General features: G+C 40.2%; 1 protein-coding gene across 2 annotated transcripts; it reads left to right on the forward strand.

The window, feature by feature from the left end:
* Nucleotides 1–1,045: 1,045 nt before the first annotated feature.
* map2k4a (mitogen-activated protein kinase kinase 4a) lies at nucleotides 1,046–17,228 on the forward strand. Of its 2 annotated transcripts, XM_080009635.1 has the most exons (13): nucleotides 1,046–1,513; nucleotides 2,886–2,921; nucleotides 4,603–4,635; nucleotides 8,012–8,114; nucleotides 9,311–9,485; nucleotides 10,291–10,410; nucleotides 11,020–11,139; nucleotides 11,231–11,282; nucleotides 11,865–11,992; nucleotides 13,826–13,903; nucleotides 15,276–15,424; nucleotides 16,273–16,318; nucleotides 16,982–17,228. In XM_080009635.1, exons 1-13 carry the CDS (start codon nucleotides 1,399–1,401, stop codon nucleotides 17,093–17,095), a joined length of 1,269 nt encoding a protein of 422 aa, XP_079865761.1. In that variant the 5' UTR covers nucleotides 1,046–1,398; the 3' UTR covers nucleotides 17,096–17,228. The 2 variants fall into 2 exon arrangements, with proteins under 2 accessions (XP_079865761.1, XP_079865762.1); XM_080009636.1 differs by lacking the exon at nucleotides 4,603–4,635.
* Nucleotides 17,229–18,645: the final 1,417 nt, after the last annotated feature.

The following is an 18,645-nucleotide window of genomic DNA, read 5'->3' on the forward strand; positions in this document are numbered from 1 at the left end:
CAGTCTCCACATTGTAAATGAAAAGCATAGAACAATCTGTGAAAATGCATCGTAATCATTTATGTGTAAGGTCATACAGTCACATAACGTCTTGATTGCATTTCATGAAATTCCCAACCGACAGCATCTACGACTTGAAGTCTGACGTGAGCGGCGTGTTGTTATAATGTTTCATTGTTTCTATTTGATGGCCGTCTTTTAATGTAGAGTTGAGTTCATGTCGTTTATGAAAGGTGCTACACAAATAAAGATTATTATTATTATTATCATCATCATCATCATCTTCTTCTTCCTTTCTTCTTCTTCTTCTTATCATCATCATCATCATCATCATCATCATCATCATCATCATCATCATCATCATAATCTTCTTATTATCATCATCATCATCATCATCATCATCATCATCATCATCATCATCATAATCTTCTTATTATCATCATCATCTTCTTCTTCTTCTTCTTCTTATCATCATCATCATCTTCATCATCATCATCTTTTTCTTCTTCTTCTTATCATCATCATCATCTTCATCATCATCATCTTTTTCTTCTTCTTCTTCTTATCATCATCATCATCATCATCATCATCATCATCATCATCATCTTCTTCTTCTTATCATCATCATCTTCTTCTTCTTATCATCATCATCATCATCATCATCATCATCATCATCTTCTTCTTCTTCTTCTTCTTCTTCTTATCATCATCATCATCATCATCATCATCATCATCTTCTTCTTATCATCATCATCATCATCATCATCATCATCATCATCTTCTTCTTCTTCTTCTTCTTCTTCTTCTTCTTCTTCTTCTTATTATTATTATTATTATTATTATTATTATTATTATTATTATATTTGTATTTTTATTTGTTATTATTATATTGTCAACGTCACGCTGGAACCTCGCAGTGACTATCGGTCCCGAGTTTCCCGAACGCAGCGCAGCTCCGAGGCCCCGCCCACAACTTGCGGAAGCGCTAGGGGCTTTGCGGGTGATGACGTAGAAACGTCAGTCGGTCAGCTGATTGCGGGTCGTGAAGCTGCCTGGCCGCTGTTAAGCTAAAGCTAAAGCTAAAGCTAAAGCTAAAGCTACAGCTACATCGAGCCAGTTCAGTGGCAAAGCTGCTTAGCTGTGGGTGCTAAGCTAAAGCTAAAGCAGAAGCTACCCAGTAGCTTCATGTGTGTGGTTTTTTTTTGCGGTTATTTCACGCTTTCCCGTCGAGCTATCGCCCGCGTCCTCAAGCCGGCACCAGCGAGTTCGCGGGTGACCCAACAGTTTAACTCCGCTCAGCGTTAGAGGCGGTGGGTGTTCCGCTAGCCCGGCTGTCTCTCTCTCCGCCCGACCGGGGGAAGCAGCCCGGAGCTGCTGCTGGAATCCACACACACAACAATGGAGACTCCCAGTGCGAACAGCAGCGGCGGCGCAGGGTCGACGGCTAATCAGCAGCACCAGTCCTCCCAGTCCTCCCAGTCCCACCACATCACTACCATGAGCAGCATGACGGGTAAGAGCCGGGGGATGGGAGGTGGAGGCGAACTGGGATGGTTCCGTGTCGCAGGGAAGCTGCCTGTGGTTCCACGCCGATGTCTCCTTGTTGTTATTTTATCACACTAGATTAAAACCTACACGCTAGTCGTCCTTCGCATTGGATGCATTTCAATCTGATGTACTAAGACCGTGTAACTGTTTGGTTTTTTTTAACCTGAACTGATTCTAAATTGGACTTAAAAAGATTGATCTCCAAATGACACACGTCGTGATTCCACTGTGTTTGACAGCCAGTCCGCAGGGTGTCTGCAGGCCCTCGGAAAAAACCCTTAAAATGCCAGAAATTCCAGGTTTTAAAGTTAACATATTTGGCCTCTTTGAAGGCAGTACATACTCTTAGAATTAAAAATGGCAAGGTCTTCATTTCAGCGGCACCATGTTGGGTGATGTATCCATGTAAAATCTGAATCTGTTTATTTGGCCCAAATGCATTTCTTGTCGGGTTGCTGATGCCTTGGTGCATTGCTGTATAGGGGGGGGGGAAGTCCTCTACAATCTATAAAAGAAAACCAATATATACGGCATATATAAAATGTTATGTATGCATCACATAAGTTGCTATAAGAGGGGATACATGTCGGATAGGATGTAAGTATGGATTACTTACTTACATACTTAAATATGTTTACAATAGACTCGACACGGATAACAATGGGTGGGTTCGGTTGGTTCTAAGTTATAACAGTGTTATTACCATTAGTCAAGCATCATAGGTGACATTTCGGATGTTATAAAACCCTAAAATAAACCCAGTTCATACCATCATACTTACCCTTTACACTTATTTGTAAAGAGAAATCCAACAAAATCCTGGTACTTACCTGTCTGGCTGAAGTTCTGTGGGCGTGGGGGTATTCAAGTATCTTTTTACTTAACTTACTATCTGACCTAAATAAAATATGTCAGAAGTTATAATAACTGTTAATAAAATCATCTAGTTCATTGCCAACCCCGTTTCTACCAAAAACGTACCGCTCTGTTCCACATATATTTTATTGATTTATCCCGTCCTGATTTGCCTTTAGTGCCGTTAAAAATGGTGTCCTGGAAAGTGTCATTTAACTCCCTGATACCCGCAGACGCCCCGATTTTGAGGTTGTTCGCTGTTGTTAGAACGCAGTGGCATCATTTTTACGACTGTGGGTTTGTTCATGTGATGAGCTCTCTGTTTTTCCGCTTCAGGACGTGTCGCCACTCGTTTCGGAAGTTCTGGCTCATTATCTCCTCCGCTGAAAGAAATGTCTTATTGAAAAATGCTGTGTTGTTATTGTTGCTTTTGTTTTTTTTTGTGCAAACAATGTGAACAATGTGTGATTCTAACTTTCCAGAATCCAACACCTGCTGGAGATGTCAGAGTGAAACAGGTAGCTACACCTTTCGTTGACTTCGTAGAGTGAGACTAACGGCTTCATTTGTGAATAAATGTTGATGGTTTGTGGTCATAACAAACCAATAACACATTAGTGTAATCAAAAAAACAGTGAATTGCATCCAATGATGTCAAGTGCATTCACCTAAATTTGATGAAGGTACGCTCATGCATTTGTTTGAGAGGATTCTTTATTCAAAAAATATATATTCAGATATTAAACAAATATGTTTAGATATGTAAACTTGGATCATTTTACAGGTACCAGTTATCAACTTGCTTGAGATGCCCCGTATACTGTATTTGAAATTTTTTTCTTAGAAATCTCTGGTTGCTTTGTAATATTATTCGCTAATTATTCAATGTTTACTCGTTATTACTCAATTATTACCCTAAACATATATCCATAACGTAGTGTTAGTGTTATATATGAATGCTGAATGCTATATATGAATGAATATTGGAGTTTAAATGCTGAATTGCATTATATTAGATTCAGTACTTTGTTTAAATGGTATTGGTATGTTATGTTAAAATAAGAATGGTGCTGTTGTGTTTTCTCATGTTTTCCACCAAATATTTTCTACCCTGTCCTTATTTTAACGCTAACTATTGACACCGTCTGCTGGTTTGGTGGTGAATGACGGTGAGCTAAGAGGAAACACAGTCCACTGTTGTGGTTTTCCTTGTTACGTGTTTGCTTATCTATTTATTCCTTTCCTCTGTTGGTGTTGTTTCTCATCATTGTATTGTTTTAGAATCATCTTTTTTTTTTCTTTTCTTTTTTTCATGCATGCATTTACGTCCCAGCGAATGCATTTCACCCCCGAAGTGTTTTGCGGTTCATTCCCGAACAAAGAAACCATTTGACCGAAAAAGATTTGACGATTTTGTTTTCAATATCTTAATAAAATCTGTGTGTTCCTGATGGGGAAACTGACCTGAATGGCTGAGGTGTTGGGGTCACGCATATTCTTCATAAATCATCTCCTACCCTCTGCCATCACCTATGGTCTCCTTGATGCGAAAAATTCATGATGAGTCACAATCTGTTTATACATTTTCTTATACAAGAAATTTGACGTGGTTAAGCGTGGTGCACCGCTGAGCGGGTGATAAGCAGAAAAAAGCTTAACAGTCTCACAAAATAGTTAAATGTACCGAAATAGGCAAAGAAAAAACACGAAATAGTGAAATGTTTAAAAATAGCAAAATACACAAAGAAAATAGCGGAATATACAAAAATAGCAAAATATAAAAAAGAAAATTACCAATTTAAAAATAAAAATAGCCAAGTGTAGTGTGGTTTCATGTATGACTGTTTGGCTGTAAAATATAAATATAGGCCAACGTACTGTATGGGATGAATAAATATGCATACAATAATGTGTGCGCATGTGCGTGTGTCAGGGGAATGTTTTGTTTCCATAGTGTGTGTGTGTGTGCGTGTGCGTAAGGGGAATGTTTGGCCTTCAAAATATGAAGGAAATAAGTGTGTGTGTCAGGGAAATGTTTGGTTTTCAAAATATAAAGGAAATAAGTGTGTGTGTGTGTGTGTGTGTGTGTGTGTGTGTGTGTGTGTGTGTGTGTGTGTGTGTGTGTGTGTGTGTGTGTGTGTGTGTGTGTGTGTGTGTGTGTGTGTGTGTGTGTGTGTGTGTGTGTGTTGTCACCTGCAGGCTTTCAGATAAACCTTTCTGGAGCTCCCCCAAGTAAGACCGAAAGCTCTCTTCCCCATGTCTCACCGTCTGGTTTGGGGAAGTCTGTCCTGTGTTTCTGACTAATACCAAACACACTGACGGGTCGGAGGCTTGTGCTGCTTTTGGGATCGTTTTAACAGTTTGATTTGACGTGTGACCAGTGTCGTATTTTCGGATAGGATGACGCTTCTTTTTATATTTTTGGCCTTAGATTAAGGTTTGTTGCTGGTACAGTCCCTCGGTATGCATAGATACCATTACTTTGGTTACGCCTAAACTGATTCTGAGTGGTGAACTTTATGTCTCCATGGAGTTGCATAATACAGACAAAGCAGCAGTTCGGGGTAAATATAAACCTCATTCATTTTGTTAAACGTAATCCAACTCTGTTTGAGTGGTAAATGTCAAGATTCAAGTGTTTTTATGGGCTTTTAATTTATGACATGTTTTAAATAATAGCATTGGAATGACATTGGAATTATTTATCGTTGAGAAAGGGCCCGAAATTAATCTACTGTGCGATACTAACTTCAGAAATAAGTGAATTCAAAAGCAGTAATTCAAGAGATGGTTGGTTAATCCGTTGAAAAGGCCCCGGAAGAAAACTATTGTGGGAAGAATGATGAAATCATTCACAGAAGAACGATAGTGATTGATTCTTGAAGGTCTAAATTGATGACCCTATCCGAAATTCTGTATAATACCTATTTTTGCTAAATTTAGCTTTTTTTATGATTATTATTCTCACTATTCAAGCACCTTCTGTTATTGTAAAGCGCTTTGAGTTGCATGTTGTATATGAAAGACAAATAGAGGTTATTACGAGTGATACATTTTATTATTAATAATAATAATAATAATAATAATAATAATAATAATAATGATGATAATAATAATAACGATAATCTCCGATCCCCTGTTTTGGTCTAGTATCGGGCCCATATGTCCTCTACAAGCTTTGGAATCAGTCACTCGCCAGCATTAGTGGGATTTGAGTTGATCCCATGGAGCTAATTGTGCTCTAGCTGTAGATTCCGAATTGAGTTAGTTTCCAATCAAGTCCCAAACATTATTCAGAAAGTGATCTGCAATTGAGCTTCTTAGTTAATTGATTTGATTGGGCTTTTTTTTTTTAATGGCCCTCTTCTCGTCGGCACAAGCCTAAAGGTGTAAATTCCATTTGTGTTTTCTAATATTTGGGTTTCCGCTTCCACTGGTTAGCTCTGACAACTTCTTATGTCGTATAGTTTTTTTTTGGGAGATGGGTAACATTGTGTTGTTTTTAATAATGTTATAGTTAAAACACTGTGATGGGATCCCTCCCAGTGTGCTACTAACATCCACGTTCTGCCTGTAGTGTGGTCACACCGAGGGGTTTTGGGCTTTTTAACATGTCTGCTTGGGTTTGTTGTGTTTTTGTTTTTGGCATGAGTGACACCCAAGTATGGTTCTTTCTTACTTACTGTACTTGTTGAGACAAGGACATGCACACTCAGAAGTTTAGATTTTTTTCCATTTAAGCCCATTGGAATTTGAGCGCACGCATTCTTGTGGCCTTTTGGGGTGGAGTCGACACGGAACGCTTCCTTGAATTCAAGGTGAAATCAAAGCGCTTGGCCCTGGGAAGCACGGAGTCCACAGAGGTTTCTTTAGTGTCTTTCTTGGTTTATCTTTTTCCTGTTGGGTTCTGTGCCAAATTTCACACATTGTGCCACGAACGTGGCTGTAGAAAGAAATAAGCAGCGATTTCCCTGTTTTGGAATCACATTCATAATGTTCAGGACGCCAAGATGGTCAATAGTGCAAAGAAAGTATTCCTGCAAACCCTATGTTATTGCTTAGCCTGTATGCTCTTCTCATATCATCATATTGTGATACAGTTTCATGGTTTGAATGGATAAAATATGAAAAGTATTAAACCTGAAATTTCATCCGTCCACAGTATTGGAAGCACTTCCATTTGGGGGAGAAAGAACTGGGATTGTTTAGCTCCTAAGCTGGGTGGATGGATGCATGTGATTTTCTTTATGCGTACTCTGCAATAAATAAAAGTAATTAAATGTTATTTTAGGTGGCATTAAAAAGGTTTTTTTTTTTTTTTTTTTTTTTTTTTTTTTTTTTTTTTTTCAATTCCCTAAATTAGCCTTGAGCATATCGGTGTAGCGTCGGCATGAAACCACCGTAAAACATGTCCAAAATGAACTGATACACATTCACAGAAAATCTGAAATAATTCATTTAATATTAAAGTACACAACGCCTACTCTATGGCCCACTTTGTTGTTTTTAACTGTGACATTATGTTTTTGGGGGTTTTTTCTGTGCTTTTCTTATCAACTTTTTACAGTGATGCGTCCGGACAGTTAAGTGTCGCTGTTATCGTAATGAATGCACTCAGGCTGATCTTAACCTAGTATGGAGGAACACAGAATGACAGTGCAAACATGTATACTCCATCACTACATTCCCTCACTAACTCTTTCCTTTGTTGTGTTTATTTATTTTTATTCAAAATCTTTATGTAATTGATATTTCTTCCAAAAATATGAGATACTACATTGTTACGGTAATGTAGGCGTACATTACTTTAACTAGGTCTTTTTGCCCGGACGTGGTACAGTGATTAATTATTTGATAAGAAAAGCATAGAAAAAACGCTCGTATAATGTCGTCGTTAAAAACAACCAGGAGGGCCACATAGAAGGTGTTCAAGGTGTACTCTCATATTTGAATGAATAATTTCACATCTTCTGCGAATCGGTATCAATTCATTTCGGACACGTTTTGCGGTGGAGACCGACCCTGATATGCAGGAGTCAACTTCAACCGAGAACCCGAAACAAAGGCCCTCCCCTCCCAGAATGCACCTTTTTTTTTAAATTAATTTTTTTGGACGAGAGCTTTCGATGCGTTACTCTAAAATCATAACTTAAACCCTCATGAAGACGTATCCTCGACCTCAGTAACACCTCGGTGCCTGTTCCATAGCAACAATGGAATCACATTTCTGCCCTTTCAGTGACTTACTTTTTTATAAAGTGAAGCATCCATCTGGGCCGATTCCCATTTCAGGGGATTTACAGCCTTTGGGGAGAACAGTTGGAATAGTTGGAATAGTTAAACAGCCAATTGGATCTGAATTGAATTCTAAAAAAACATTTTCATGAGAGGATTGGATGTGTGCTGTAAAATGCCTGACGCCCATGAGTTTACTACTGACTGGTCCCTCGGTCGCTTCATTGGGTTTTCCCCGTCACGTTTTGTTGTTTGGTTTGGTTGGTTGTGTCTGCCGCATCATCATTAACTCGTGTTTTCCTTCTTGTCTTGCTCAATACTTGACCGTCGTCTCACATGCGGGTCCCAATACCTCCTTCTCCCCCTCGATTAGGTAAACGCAAAGCCCTGAAGCTGAACTTTGCCAACCCTCCGATCAAATCCACAACGAGGTTCATGCTGAACACGACGGGAACCCCGTTCCAAAACCCGCACATGTGAGTTCCACTCCGGCTCCGCGTCTCTGCCGGGAGACCGAGGGGCGGCGCCGTCCGTGCTTTTAGTGTGAGCGACCTTAAAAATGCAGGACGCCGGCTCCTCGAGATGAGAACGGCCACACGGAGGATCCGTTTTGTCTTCTACTGTTATCAATAGGGCTGCCGTCTGAAAGCCGACGAGTCGAAGGGTCAGTCGTCGGGGGCCCGTCGACTGCGGTTCTTCAGGTCGAGCAGTCAATTGTTTTGGTTTTTCCCAGTCTGTGCATGACAATAACATAAAACCGAAGCTTCCAAAATTCATAGAGGAGGTGATCGGGGAGAGTCGCGGCGAAAGTGTCCCCGTTACGCATGGTTTCGCTTCCATAGCGTTCCATACGCACTTGTTTCATTCCACGAAGACATAAAATAGAGTTACCTCCATCTAAAATTAAAAAAAAACTTTTTTGGGTGCACAAAATGCGCCCAGGTCATTATTCGCATTGAACAGCCGAATCCGATTAGACTGACAACGTTCTGAGTCGGGTGCAGCCCTAGTTATTAAAGCTCCGTGTAAAGCGGCATGACAATATATCATTCTACCACGGGCCTTTTCAACTGGCGGCCCACGGACAAATGTGCCAAAGTACCTGCAGCGCTTAAAGAACCAACAACTATATGAAACCTGGGAGAATTGTATTTAGAATTCAAATTTTTAATTTTGTAAATCGATAAAGATATTCTGAACAATATTATACCATTTTCTTTGTCTTTTGTTTTATAAGTGTAGCTACAACCTCAACAAGGTAATTAGCGCATTGAATTTGTCAGGGCCCCTAAGCCGGTTACAGGTTGAAAATCTGTCCCCCGGCAGAATGCAGTGGAATAGCCCCGATCTGTATGATGGTATTATGAGATTCTGTCACATTAGCCCCCAACAGGCAGAAGGTCCGTTGCTTTAAATCTACGACAGAAGGGGTGATGTTTGGTACAGTTTGACATTGAAGGACGTTTGGCATCATTTCCTCCTACGTAGCTCTATAAATTCCCTTTAAAGGAAATGATGGTGAGCTCGGACAGAGGACGTAGGCGACCACAACGACCAGGAAAAAAATACATTTGTGTCTATAATACAAAAGCGCGACCGACAGGTCTAGCTCGATTTAACTGTTCCTTCCTCTCTTCCCGAACCCACTCCCTCGGCATTCTACCTCCGTCAGAGAGCGACTGAGGACGCACAGCATCGAGTCGTCGGGGAAGCTGAAGATCTCCCCCGAGCAGCACTGCGACTTCACTGCCGAGGACCTCAAGGACCTGGGGGAGATTGGGCGCGGCGCCTACGGCTCCGTCAACAAGATGGTGCACAAGCCCAGCAACCAGATCATGGCCGTCAAGGTGACCTGATGGCTGTACTTTTGTTATGAAATATGAATAAAATGACCGGATATAACCGTCTCACACCTTGACTCTAGTGGAAAATGGATCATTTGATTAGGCATTCTCCCGCTTGCTCACTTTTTATTTTTTATCCATTCTGTAATTTAGTTTGTCAATTCAGAGATTTGGTTCTAATTTGTTATTAAAGTGTAACATGACTAAAGTTTACTTCTCTGGATGGAGGTGGGGAGGTAACTAAACAACTTGATTATGAGGAATATTAACATACTGACATCACCCTGTGATTAAGGATTTACCGAGCCAATACCAATGATTGCGATCAATCCCTTGCAATTTTCCTCCATGGGTGAATACAGTATTTATCTGTTTAGATATTTCTAATTGATCAGTATCAACTGAAGTACACCCAATCAAATTCCAGATGTACTATCTGTTTACACCTCTACATGTAGGTGTTGCAAACTGGCCTTTACAGCTCTGCTGGCGGTAAAATGCATAACTCATACATTTCAGACTTATTTATTTAAATTTTTTTTTTTTGCTTTTCTGAGCTTTTTTGGGGAATTTTTGTTTCTGTCTAGCAGGTTGCAAAATGGATGCAACTACCATTGGTTTCACTACTGACATTTGTAGATCATCTGTATTCCCTATTCCCTACCGTTAAATCATATTGAGACACGAGCCATATTAAATATTAACTGAGTCGGGGCCTGAAAAAAGGTGATGGATATCCCTGCTTGTGATGGTTGGGTAAAACTATATCAGAGTATTACATGTGTTTGTCTTTCCGTCTGTGCATCAGAGGATCCGCTCGACGGTGGACGAGAAGGAGCAGAAGCAGCTGCTGATGGACCTGGACGTGGTGATGAGGAGCAGCGACTGCCCCTACATCGTGCAGTTCTACGGCGCCCTCTTCAGGGAGGTCGGGATGCCTCACATCGCTTTTAGACTTTATTGAGAAGAGTTGTAGAGTTTGGGTTTAGTTAATGTATTTCTTATGTTAGTTTGGGGTTTTTTTTTGGACGTTTTCTGCGCATCACTATTGCAATGTAATTCCATTTGAATGTTGCTTGTCACGTTGTGCTCCATTAATTATTACATTTAAATGCCACATGAGTGTCTCTCAGTGGGATACCTTTTTAGGATGTGTGGCGCCAATGAGCAAAATGCCAAATCAGAAATATTATGGGAAAAAATATCATCCACATCATAAATTGTTGTGTAAACGGTAACTCCAATCTATTTTCATGGAGGCTGCTACAGGCTTGTTAAACTATTACCACGGCAGCCACCTTGTTCCTTCGTCGAAAATTTGGGCTGGTTCCGTGGTGCTTAGCTGACAGCTTGTCTCGGTTTACGCAGCCTTTTGACGAGTACGACAACTATAATTTAAACGGAGGTATTTGGAGGTGACGAACAGGATCCTGGTAAAAGAGGCAGACCGTGTGGGTTTCATCAAAAATGGAAAAATCTGTGAAACCAACATTTTGTTTATTTTCGTGTGTGTATCTCCTCTGTGTCCTCACCTCAGGGCGACTGCTGGATTTGCATGGAACTCATGTCTACCTCCTTCGACAAGTTCTACAAATTTGTCTACTGCTCATTAGACGAAGTGATTCCAGAGGAGATTTTAGGGAAAATAACATTAGCTGTAAGTTCTGGAGTCTGCTTCATCTCTGTGAACATGAAGGGCTTTTCCACCTCCTCATCCTCACTAATGTGCTATCGTGTTTCTGTTGCAGACTGTGTATGCACTTAACCACTTAAAAGAAAACTTGAAAATAATACACAGAGGTGAGTGTTGCACTTTGTGTTTTATGTCGGTGTAGCATAAACTGCACGGGGTGGTGTCGTGGGCGCAGATTAGGCCTGAGTTTAAAACTCAATCGCACTTTTAATCTGGACTGAAAAGGCCTTCCTCAGTCATGGTTAAAATAGTCTCAGACTTGCCCAAGTCTTGGTATTAAAAATAATATAATAATAATAATCTGATTTCCAGAAGGAAGATCGACGTCCAAATGAAAGTTTAATTTAAATATTTGGATTACTGGGTGTGGCCTCCAGGTCGACAGGTTCCTTGACAATAGAGGAAACGCATTATCATCGATCAAAATCTCAGAAAGGATTTGAACAAAATTTGCTTTGAATCTGGCATCACATTGCCTTCCATTCAGTTGCAATTAGGTTTTGACGAACAAATACAAGTCGTCGCATTGTGGGGTCGGCGTCACAGGAAGGTCCAAAGTTCAAACTAAATCCTTCTTTTGACGTCTGACTTCCGCTGTGTGTGTGTGTGTGTGTGTGTGTGTGTGCGTGCGCGCGTCTTGATTCGTCAAACATCTTAATTTTGTATTTTTCGGACTCTCTCCCTCTCAGACATCAAGCCGTCGAACATCCTTCTGGACCGCAACGGGAACATCAAGCTGTGTGATTTTGGGATCAGCGGGCAGCTGGTCGACTCCATCGCCAAGACCAGAGACGCCGGCTGCAGACCCTACATGGCTGTGAGTCACGTTTCGGAATAATGAGATGTAATATAATAATGATTAAATATTCACGTCTGACCCCTGGGGCAGCTGTAGCTTGATTTGTCTCAGAGGATTTTCGACAATGATGTGTTGAATACAGGGCTCTTTATGTTGGACATTATACAGACACACACACACACACACACACTTGAATTTGAATATTTTTTCAAATGTTTGACTGTCAACACTTGGAACACACAGAGAATAAAAAAGGAGTTTGTAAAAGTGCAACTACAGTGGTCAATTTATAAAATGATAAATACATTAATTCATAATTCATCAAATGATTTCTGGAAAATGTTTTGATATCATTGATATCACAAAAATAATTTTGAGACTTTCTCCCTCAAATTTTTTGGTGGGTGGACACTCATAATGTGTCATTTATTGGCTAAATACTATATACTATATATTTTGTTGTCTTTCCGGCTAAAGTTTAGTCCATTTGGGCTAATGGAGCTTTTTGTTTGGCATAAGACTTAAAGCACAGGTCAAACAATGAATATCCATCCATAACCGTCTTCGATGGCATATTTATAGTTTAACTTGTGCTGACAGCAACAAAATACATTTTATAATGTGTTCATTTTAGGGCTGAACAATTTAGGAAAATAATCGAATTGCGATATTTTTTTGGACCAATATTGTGATTTAGTATGCATTTCTTTTTTTCTTCTGTATTATTCACTGAACACAAGCCATATATGATTCTGTAGTATGACCATCACATCATTGGATACAGTCAGAATATAAACTGCTCTTTCCTGTAGGCCAGAGTTGATATGAATAACAAATCTTTATTTAACGATTGAATTGTAAAAAGAAAAACCTTCAATCACAGTAGCATATGAACGATGAGCGGAAAGTTAGTTTTTATAAAAATGTCCACGTGTGCTCAGGGACATCTTTGTGCTAACTACATTGAAAAAAGGTTAAAAAAAAAACCTAAAAAAACAATAATAACAGTTGCAGTGTTTTGGAAGAGGCTCCGTCCAGACTCTACAGCTCCTCCGGGCTCTTCCAGCAGCGCATGCCGCGCACCGCGGCTCCCTTTAGCCACTTGTTTTGTTCCATAAGGAGACGTAAAATAAAAAAAACCCCACTGTTCTGCCGCGCCGATCACGGGTGCCCCATCGCTGACACGTGCATCTTCAGTGCAGGCAGAGAGGGAGCCAAGTGCGCAGTGCCCCATCGCTCCCTCCCCTTCCCCCCCTCGGGATGCCTTGCTAGGCGACCGTCTATCTCGCCTTTAGGAAGAGCCCGCCCTGGACTGTTTGATTGTGTAACATAAAATAATAAAAATAAAACTTTCGCAGCCTTGCCGATTTGAAAATTGCGTTCTATGAAAATTGTCATGTATAAACTTGATTAATCGTTCAGCCCTAGTTCAATTATATATAACAGACAAATATTATCCAACTATCAATTACCTACACTTCTCCTTCAGAACTAACTGGAGTAATGAGGTTAAAGATTATTTTTGTATTATTATTATTATTATTATTAATACATGTTCCAACAACACAAGGATTCTTCAGGTAGTTTTGTATTCATAAAGGTGGTGAGTGGTGACATCATTCAGAAATGGAGAGAGGCGCTCCCTCTCTGCTGTGGTGTTTTTCCCAAGTCCTGAATAAACTGTCAGACGGAACGACAACATGGAATTTAGGAACAGGAGGCTTGTTGTCATGGTGACTGTGCAGGTAAAAAAGGCAACTCGAGCCTTCGCCAGGGAACGTGGCTTCTTATGGTCCATATCAATGTTTTCAAATATATCTAAGTATTTATTCTTTGTTGTTTCTCCTCCAGCCGGAGAGAATAGACCCCAGTGCATCCAGACAGGGCTACGATGTGCGATCCGACGTGTGGAGTCTGGGAATCACGCTGGTGAGTCCACGCTGCACCACACTGCACCACACCATCTGTCGGTCAAACCATGGATCCAAATGACACAAAAACAAACTTGATTTTTAGTTTCTTATTTTTCACCTTTTTAGACATAGTGTTTTCCACGTGTGGGGGAAAAAAAAAAAAAAGGATATTAAACAAAACAATTAAATCTATGCAGTATGTGTGTATGTATAAAAAATATTGTGTGTATATGTGTGTGTGTGTGTGTGTGTGTGTGTGTGTGTGTGTGTGTGTGTGTGTGTGTGTGTGTGTGTGTGTGTGTGTGTGTGTGTGTGTGTGTGTGTGTGTGTGTGTGTGTAAATATATATATATATCAGAATCAGAAATACTTTAATAATCCCAGGGGGAAATTACTTTTGTTACAGCTCCAAATCTACATACAACATATTTACATACAATATATAATAATTACTGAGAAACATATTGATATATAAATATATATATGAACATATCCATATGTTATAAACATGTGCAAAAAGAAGAAGGTGCAGAAGTGGAAGTCCGTGTTTTGAGGTCAGGTTACAGAGAGGGGGTGTCTGACTCTCTGAGGGAGGCGTTGTAGAGAGTGATGACCACAGGCAGGAATGATTTCCTGTGGCGCTCTGTGGTGCATCTGGGTAAGAGGAGTCTTCTGCTGAAGGTGCTCCTCTGCTGGGCCAGTGTGTCGTAGAGAGGGTGTGAGACATTGTCCAAGATGGACTGAAGCCCGGACAGCATCCTCCTCTCTGCCACAGTCGTCAGGGTGTCCAGCTCCTCTCCTACGACATCACCGGCCCTCCTGATTAGTTTGTTTAGTCTGTTGTTGTCTGCGACCCTCAGCCCACTGCCCCAGCATGTGACAGCGAAGAAGATCGTGTGTGTGTGTGTGTGTGTGTGTGTGTGTGTGTGTGTGTGTGTGTGTGTGTGTGTGTGTGTGTGTGTGTGTGTGTGTGTGTGTGTGTGTGTGTGTGTGTGTGTGTGTGTGTGTGTGTAAAAATACAAAACTCCACTTTTATTGTGCACCACCTCACACTCCTTGTGAGGATGGTTTCTACATAGGGCCCACTAAGTACACACCGTTTTTAACAGTTTTTCTAACCCTAACATTGCACCAAAGAATTGTGGATCATTACACTATTGAGTTTCTGACAGAAGTTAAAATGGTTTAAATCTTGAATCATATTTTGACTTAATGACTAAAGGAAAAATGTGGATCCTGAGGCTTGGACCGGTTTGGAACCACTGGCTTAAAAATGAGTTGGCTTTTATCATGTTGAATTCTCCCATGTTGTCCAGCGTGGTAGTATCCAGTCCAGTGATGGGTTTTTTTTTGTTTTTTTTTTAATAATCTGCTGTGTCCATGTTTCAGTATGAGCTGGCCACCGGGCGCTTCCCCTACCCCAAGTGGAACAGCGTGTTCGACCAGCTGACGCAGGTGGTGAAGGGAGACCCCCCGCAGCTCAGCAACTCAGAGGAGCGGAGGTTCTCCCCCAAATTCCTCGCCTTTGTCAACCTGTGGTAAGAAAACCGCCGTGGAGAGCTCGATGCGCCGGCTTGCTCTGCTTTGTCAGAGAATGACATTTCACTGCATATATGTATGACCGTATGTATATGTATGTGACAAATAAGCTCTTGAACGTGAACTTGAACTTGAAATGGAAGACAATGGATAAAAACAAACAAACAGAAGAAAATGAAAACAGAATGTCAATAAACCTCAGAAAACAAAGGGAGCATACGGAAGCATACGCATACGCCTCTGTATTTCTGTAACTAATTCACAACCTCGAAGATAGAAAAATAGGTTATGTACAATAAAAATTAAGCCAACAATGGAAAAAAATAAAAAAATAATAATAAATATAAACTTAATGATCAGCAAAAAAACCTATAAAATAAAAGAAACTTAGAACAAAAATCAATAACCATAAACAAGAAAGAATTGGCAATATACAACAAACCTAGAAACTAACCAGAGGAAAGGAGACATTAATAAGACTTAATTCATCGTAATTTAGAGGGGCTTACTAGTTTAACATCAAATGTTATTTTACAGAATAAATAAGGTATTTAATTACTTTTTTTTTCTTTTATTCCTGGATTTTTCTCAATTATATCCTGTCTTTTCGTAATGGAAACACATTTGGAACCTAGAGCCACGTCACATTTGCAGTCATAAGCGCTTTGTCACAAGTGATTAATGAATCACCTTTATAAAAAGAGAAAAAGTGTGACAGAACAAACAAGTGTTAATTCGCAAGGTTTTCCATTGGGTTGGAGGAGATGCCAATGAAAGCTACTGATCTGCTTTGTTTTAACCAATTCTCTTTTATTCTCTTTTTGTTTCCTTTCTCTTCACTCTCCAGCCTTACAAAAGACGAGTCGAAAAGGCCAAAGTACAAAGAGCTGCTGGTGGGTCTATTTCTAATTCAACACAGATAATTCCTCAAGTTTTATTTTAAGCTCAGCAGAAGTATGAATCAAAGCCTATTTTATAGAAGTTTAACGTATTACAATGAAAGACAAACAATCCCTGTTTCCACGTAAATATGCGGTTATATTTTGAAATAAATTGTTGCATTTGTTTTTTTGGTTTTTTTTTTTTCATTTCTTTTATTTTTGAATACTCCTACACATCGCCCTTTGCCCCATAGAGAAGTAAACAAAGCACATGCTAGCAGGCTAACCAATAAAAAAATAAAGTATACATAAAGAAAATAATAACATTTTGCCTGCCGTGTGAACGTAGTTTACAAGATTTTGTGTGTTTTAGCTCTGAATGAGGGAACTACACTAATGTGATGGTGCAAGGGCCCTCACTTACATTTCAACTTAATTTCTTTACATTTTTTATTTTTTATTTTTTTTTGTCAGTTCAGTGTCTGAAATTGGACCAAAATATCACAATACTCAAAAAAGTACACTACGCTTTGAACTTTATGGAAAGACAATTGGCAACCTGTCATTATAAAAAATAAAATAAATACACAAAAAAAAAAGGAAGAACATTTGCATCCGTGTCAATATAAAAGTAATTAATTTTACTTGTGTTATTCTCTTTTCTCCTCCCTCCAGAGAGATCCGTTCATCCAGATGTATGAGGAGCGCTCGGTGGACGTGGCCACTTACGTCTGCAGGATTTCAGACCAGATGCCGGCGTCCCCCAGTTCCCCCATGTACGTGGACTGACCAGAAGCTGCAGCCTGATCGAACATAAAGATGATGATGATGATAAGGATGTCAATAAAACGTAAAAAAAAAAAGTAAAACGTATAAAAAAGAAAACAGAAAAAAAACAAAACAAACGCTAACCAAACCTGGTGTGAGGGTGGGGTGGGGTGGGGTGGGTGGGGGGGGGATGCTTGGTCCTCTCTTTGCAGTGTTAAAATGAAATGTAAATTGTAAAAAACAAAACCGCCACGTGCAATAAGAGTGGTGTTGATTTCAGTCACGTCTGTGTAATATATCCACATTCGCACATTTCTGTCTCTCTCTTGTCCACAAAGGAACACAGAAAAAACACTTATTTACGTTTTAAGAGAAGTGAACGGATCGACTGCGGTCTTGACTCCTCCCTATATTAGACCTCATCTCTATCACGTCGACGGCGCAGTGGCGACAAAGGAAAAGACAAAAAAACAAGCCTGGACTTATATTTATAGACGTCACATGTGGAGTATTTGGAGATGCTTCGTCATACTGGAATCATGGTCTTTGTGAAACGTCCCACCTTCTCTGTGTATGCAAAACGAAACCCATTGTGTGTAAGGCATTTTATTGGAACTTTGCTTCTTCGAGTCTAACTGAGCGTCAACCGGTGAATTGAGCTGCGTCGGTGGAAACAATCATGTTGTAACGCTGCGAGGCTGCTCCCCTCGTTGTGCACGGGACTCTGTGCTGAGATGTATAAATAAAGAGAGCGAACAAATCACCCGTGTTCCATCTTTCTTCACTTGCTTCGCTTATTAAACTCGCAAGGTCCTCCGTATAGTAGTCACAATTAATAAGAAGTAACGTAAATTCAGCGAGCAAATTGGCAATAGGGTCACTGCTTCTGCATCTCGTCTTTTCAGAATATATTGGATATTAAATTTGATCCACCACTTTGGAGGGCTGAAACCGATGCTCTGCGTTAGGGTCAAGGGTTTAACTTGTGGTTAACTTGGTGTAACGACCAACAGGGCAATGTCATCTTCCATTTATCTTTGTCGTTACCACTCAGGTGTGAGGAATTCAGCTCAAAAATAATAATGTATTTCAATTGCATTTTAAGAATTGGACAATGACATGAAAACGACTTGACCTTTATGTTTTTACATGCTTCATGATCCGCCATAGATATATACACTGATCAGCCACAACATTAAAACCACTGACAGGTGAAGTGAATAACATTGTTCATCTTGTTCCAATGGCACCTGTCAAGGGGCTGGATATATTCGGAGCAAGTGAACAGTCAGTTGTTAAAGTTGATGTGTTGGAAGCAGGAAAAATGGTCACGCTTAATGATCTGAGCCACTTTGACAAGGACCAGATTGTGATGGCTAGACGACTGGGTCAAAGGATCTCCAAAACAGCAGGTCTTGTGGGGTGTTCCTGGTATGCAGTGGTTAGTACCTACCAAGAGTGTTCCAAGGAAGGACAACCAGTAAACCGGCGACAGGGTCATGGACGCCCATGGTTTCATTGATACACATGGGGAGCGAAGTCCAGCCCGTCTGGTTCGATCCCACAGAAGA

Source organism: Zeus faber, assembly GCF_960531495.2.
Source record: "Zeus faber genome assembly, chromosome: 11".
NCBI lineage: Eukaryota > Metazoa > Chordata > Actinopteri > Zeiformes > Zeidae > Zeus > Zeus faber.

What these genes read in the sequence shown, in the direction of transcription:
- map2k4a (XM_080009635.1), top strand. Translation starts at nt 1,399, where the DNA reads ATGGAGACTCCCAGTGCGAACAGCAGCGGCGGCGCAGGGTCGACGGCT. An exon ending in CCGTTCCAAAACCCGCACAT is followed by an intron (nt 8,115 to 9,310) that starts GTGAGTTCCACT and finishes TACCTCCGTCAG; the next exon opens with AGAGCGACTGAGGACGCACA. An exon ending in GGAGTCTGGGAATCACGCTG is followed by an intron (nt 13,904 to 15,275) that starts GTGAGTCCACGC and finishes TCCATGTTTCAG; the next exon opens with TATGAGCTGGCCACCGGGCG.